Source organism: Gavialis gangeticus, unplaced genomic scaffold (assembly GCF_001723915.1).
Source record: "Gavialis gangeticus isolate Ggan-Ray unplaced genomic scaffold, GavGan_comp1, whole genome shotgun sequence".
NCBI lineage: Eukaryota > Metazoa > Chordata > Crocodylia > Gavialidae > Gavialis > Gavialis gangeticus.
Window position 1 is genome coordinate 87,514,448 of NW_017729034.1, and position 5,368 is coordinate 87,519,815.

At 46.9% G+C, this 5,368-nt stretch overlaps 1 protein-coding gene across 1 annotated transcript in view; it reads right to left on the minus strand.

Annotated features, from left to right (window-relative positions):
* LTV1 (LTV1 ribosome biogenesis factor) overlaps positions 1-5,227 on the minus strand; it is a 31,196-nt gene extending 25,969 nt beyond the window's left edge. The window contains exons 1-2 of the mRNA XM_019527195.1: positions 4,854-5,227; positions 1,910-2,041 (exon numbers count right to left, since the gene is read on the minus strand). Of these exons, the coding sequence (XP_019382740.1) occupies positions 1,910-2,041; positions 4,854-4,856 (135 nt within the window). The 5' untranslated portion in view covers positions 4,857-5,227. The remainder of the gene's footprint in view (positions 1-1,909; positions 2,042-4,853) is intronic.
* Positions 5,228-5,368: the final 141 nt, after the last annotated feature.

Sequence of the window (5,368 nt, forward strand, 5' to 3'; positions counted from 1 at the left end):
AAAGTTACCCTTGCTTCCCGCCCCCCCCCCGGCCCCGACTCCCTACGTATCTGAAATAGGACTTTTTATTATCCTTGATATGTGAAGCCAGATGGAGTTCGGTTGCAGCCTTGGCTTTCCTGGTTCGCTCCCTGCAGGCATGGACCAGTGCTGAGTACTCCTCCTTGGTGGTTATTGCAGCCTTCTATCCTTGATAAGTCTCTCTTTTTATGTGTAGGAGGTCCTCAAGTTCCCTGCTGAGCCAAGGAGGTTGCTGTGCCCTTTTGCTATCCTTCCTCTGAGATAGGATGGACAACCCTTGTGCTGTCAAGATCGCACCCTTGAGGAGCAACCACTCCTCTTCCTGCTGAGTCATGGGCCCTTAGGGCCTCAACAACGAGCCTCCTGAGCTTGTCAAAGTCAGCTTTTCTAAAGTCAAAGACTTCTGCATTGCTGACTGACTTGCCAGCTTTGTGATGGATAGTAAAGGTGATCAGTTCATGGTCACTATCACCCAACTTTCCATCAATTCTTAGGTCACTGATTAGATCATCCCCTTTGGCCAGTACCAGGTCCAGCAACGCTTTACCTCTTGTCTGGCCCGTAGACTTCTTGAGTCAGGTAGAGCTCGTCCATGCATGTGAGGAAGCTTTGCGACCAATCAGATTTTGCCAAATGCTTTTCCCATGAGATGTCCGGGTAAAGTCTCCCATGACAACCATGCACTGAGAGCGTGCAGCCTCAGCCAGTTCCCTGGTGAATTCCTGGTCCAGCTCTTGTTTCTGGTTGGGAGGTCTGTAGTAGACTCCTACCATGATGTTCCCTGTGCCATGTTCCCTATGTATTTTAACTCAGAGGGACTCCAATCATTCTCTCTGGGTGTCAATGTCAATTTGCAGAGATGTGTAGCTTTCCTTGACATAGAGAGCTACATTCTCATCCCTTTTATCTGCATGCTCTCTCCTGTACAGAGTATGGCCATCTATACCTGTGGCCCAGTCATAGGTGGAATCCCACCAGGTCTGTTTTCCCTATGAGATCGTAGTCTTTCTTGCTTAGCAGGAGGACCAGTTCCTTTTGTTTGTTCCCTAAGCTCCTGGCATTGGTGTACAGACACATAAGTGTCCCACTGGAAGCTCTAAGCTTCCTTGCCCTCCCAGGTAAATACTGTTCCAGGGCTGTGGTAGGTGTGGATTCCCTTGGGTGCCCTAACTCGCTGGTTATGCAGTAGTCGCCTAGTGGGCTTGCAGTGGCAGTTATCCACCCATCACCTGGAGGGCTTATTTTAAAGCCTGGTTGAGCAGGTCAGCCAGTCTGGCTGAGAAGAGGTTCTTCCCCAGCAGAGTAAGGTGGAGGCTGTCTCTTCCCAGCAGAACACTGCCTCTCTCACCAAAGAGTGGACTGTGACTGTGGAAGCTGAACCTTTCATGATGACACCAGCGACGCAGTCTCTGATTGACTACCTCAATCCTCCTTTCCCTCCTCAGCTCATAGCCCGAAACCAGGATAGAGGAAAACATCACCCCAACCCCTTAAGCCCTGCTCCCAATCACTATAACTAAATTGGGGGTCTATATCTTTAGAGGAAAACAAAACCTTTCATCTTAGTTTTTACAACCCTCAGTATTTTGGAAAAAAAATACGAACAAAAACACTCAGGTTCCAGAGATATTTTCAATATACTTAGACGGCATGGATTGAATATGAGGCTGGAAGTCTACTGTCCCTGGCCCTCACTGGTAGAATCTTATAGCTCCTCACAAGCATCATAACTATGTGTGGCTAGACAATTTTTCTGATTCATAGGTAGTTACTGTTTTGGTGCTGTCTGCAAGGAAATGTAAAAATAAGAAGATAAAATGTTTGATACTATGTTCTTAAGAAGAACGAACTGTTAATATGAATCTCCATGCCTAAGGCAAGCATTTACCTTCTGTGCAGGCAACAGAACTCTCTGGGGTGCAGTATCATCAGCTGCTAGAGGGTCCCTCTGACTTCTGTGCACCAGGTGGAATGTTACTGCTTTCTTCTTCTCTATAAAGGGTTTCTTCCTCTTGTGAGGCTGCAAAAGACATTGTCGTGCTGATCATAAACAAGCGAAACACTAAACTTCTCTTACAAAAGGTTTTTCTTATCCCACTACAGGTGCCTCTTTATAGTCCCAAAATATGTTGCATGTTGTATACAGCTGGTCTTAAAAAAAGAAATCAACAACAGTAAGTTTTATTAGCTCATCTATTCTTGTCACATCCATAGCAGCAATCAAAGAGGCACAGTTTGCATGCTCCCACTGTGTGAATGCAGCTATGTATTTGCAAGCTGCAGAAATATATAAACCAAGCATAATTATAGACTGATTGTGGACATAATGCCAGGACATGAATGATGGAAAGTTCAGGCCAGGATATAGGTTATACCTACCCAGTAAACTTGCATGCCCAGCAGTAGCACCCTCAAGCAAGGTGCGCTGTTTCAAGGAGATTGCCACCTAGGCTATACCCACTTCTTTTCCAGACCGGAAGGTTGTTTCTGAAAGGTTATCTAAGATCTCTTCCAACTGTTTGGTTTGATCCAGTAAAAGAAGTTATGAAACAAGTCTTCCCCTTCATTTCAACTAGATATAGTGGCCACACTTGTGTGGCTGTGTGTGTGTGTGGGGGGGGTGAGGGCGTGTGTGGGTGCGCGTGCGTGCATGGAAAGGGGTGGGGGAAGGGGGGGGGAGTAAAGGAGAAGGGCAGGAACAATTACCTGTCCTTTCTTCAGCAATGATAATTAGCCTACTCACAGCACTGTATATAAACACACAGTTGCTTCTCTTTAGGAGGCTGTTAGTCCAGAGTTGGGCGGTGTGCCTGAGTGCCAATTCCAGGCATGGCAACTTAAGCAGAAACTTCCAGAGAAACAGACATGTCGAAATTCTTTAAGACAGAGCTTACCATACTTTTTACAAAATGTTTGACCATAAATAAAATGATAGCAAAGCTGTTCATAGAGCAACCAACTGCCTCATCATCACCAGGGATTTTAAAAGAATGCCCAATTTTTTAAACTTAAAATTGGGGATTTTTTTTTTAAATCAGAGAAAACCAGGATACCTGCTCATCACTGCCTCACCCAATAAACCTCCAGAACCATGCTGCATTCTGGATTCCTCACAGTTCTAAAGCAGTCTTAACTTACTGAAATAATTTATTGCTGTCAGTACAACTGACTGAAAAATAGCTATATATGCTGACAAATATTTGTTGTTCCACCTACTGAAAATCCTGAAGGGTGAGAAAGTTGTCAGAATATTTTGAGCATGAAAATTATTGTATAAATCAAATTTTCTCTGCATTGCTTAATCTTAAATACAGATCAAACATGTTATATGCAGCTTTAGGAATAAGACTCACTGGTTGCCAGCATGCATTTTTAATATTGCTTGTGTTTTGAAATGTTACACCTCGAAATAACACAGAATTACGGTTCTTGTTACATATTCAAATTAAAGCTAGATAGAAACCAGCTATAAAGTTGGCACACATTTTCAAGCTCTAACTTTGTAGCTGGTTGGTTCTTTTTATAGTTGGACAGACATTTTTATGGCGTGATAACTACTTTGCATGTGTGGCCAGTTTGAATTTATTGTGAGGTTAACATATATTATGCTAATAATTGCTAACACGTGGCAGGGGCCTGAGATACCCGACAGTAAAGCAAACACCACAGTTGTGAACCGGCTCTGAAAACACTAGCACAGGGGTGGGCAAAGTGCAGCCCGTGGACTGAATGTGGCCCTCCACGTCATTCTATCTGGCCCACGGGGCCCCCCCAAAATTTAGAAAATTAATATTTATTTTCCCCTGGCTGCCTGTCATGTGGCACTCAATGGCTTGCCAAAACTCAGTAAGCGGTCCTCCAGCTGAAATAATTGCCCACCCCTGCACTAGTAGAACAGAAGTGTTCAAAACCAGGATGCCCTTTCCCACAGGAAGTATTCTTCTGGATTAATTTCAAAGTGGACATGAAACCCACTGGATTGGAAAAGAATGAATTCCACTTCTAATTATTACCTATACAGAGCCACAAATAAAAAACACGCACTACCTTCACATACCCCACTAACATCTGTTGGACATCTGCAGAATGTAATGGTAATATATAGCCTTTCTCCGTATAATAAAAGCGAGCTAATATTTGCTCCCTACACAACACGCAGCTACAGATACTGCACTACCATTATTTCTAACCTGTCTCTTTCTTATCCCCACTTTGAGTTCCTGTCTATTTTCTCATATGACAACCCCCAACCTTTAGCACAGTCAACTACTGCTATTTCATACTCTGAGGGTAGCCCATGCCTTTGTTTAAAACACATCTCCCATTCTCCCAGTGGCAACGTTAGCCTTCTGGGCTGGTGTTGCTCCTAACATCTCTTGCTGTTATCAGGAGCGTCATCCAACCCTGCTTTTCCGACTTGGGAAACAGGCAGCCAGGGGGCAGCTCAGGTGGAGTTGGTAAGGGCCACAATTTATGAAGCAGTGCCACAGTGACACCCATGGGCAGATCTAGGATTCAGAAAAGGGGGGTGAGCACAGGGCGAGGTGCCTCATCCCATGAAACTACATGTTTTTCTCCAGTTAAGCATAAACTAGAAGCTCCGCTATTATGCCGAGGGGGATGGGATGGGGTGGGGTGGAGGAAGGTAGATACCAGTTTTGTCTGTTATTTGGAAATGAGGGCTGGAAGGGACCTCAGGAGGTCACCTAGGCCCACAACCCAGGGCAGCGGGTGACGTCCCCTTGCATCCCCCAAGCATCCAGCGCCAGCCGCGGGGTGGTGGATGGGACGCGAGGGTTCCACAGCTCTCCCTCTCCCCATTCCCCACTCACCATGGCGCGAAACCGGTACCGCGCGGGGACAAAACGCAGACCGCGCGCCCCTCACATGAGACTCCCGACCGCCACCGCCATGTTGGAACAAGCTAAGTGCCACCCTTTGGTGGGGGGGGGGAAGGAAAATGAACCCCTCCACCACCTCCGTTTCGTCGGCGAACAGCCATCGTCAGAGGTAGCAAAAGGCGGCGTGGGGGGTTCTAGTGAGTGTTCCGCGCAGAAAAAAGGACTAAGAGATAACGCGTCACCGTTGCTGCCCCCTTCCGAACCGGCACGAATGGTTCGGCCCACTCCGCTAAAGCAACGAGGGAAGGGACAGCAAGTGAGAAGGGCCCAACGGGGGAAAGTGCATGCGCAAAGCAGCCGCTCGGGCAAGGTTCTAGATGCCGGCGCGTTGAAGTGACGTTAGGCACCATTGGGGAGCAGAGCAGCACTCCCTGCGAAGTTCGCTCCACCCCCTGGGTGGCTGTGGTTGGTCACTGGTGGGCGCATGCGCTATGGGCGCTGCTGCT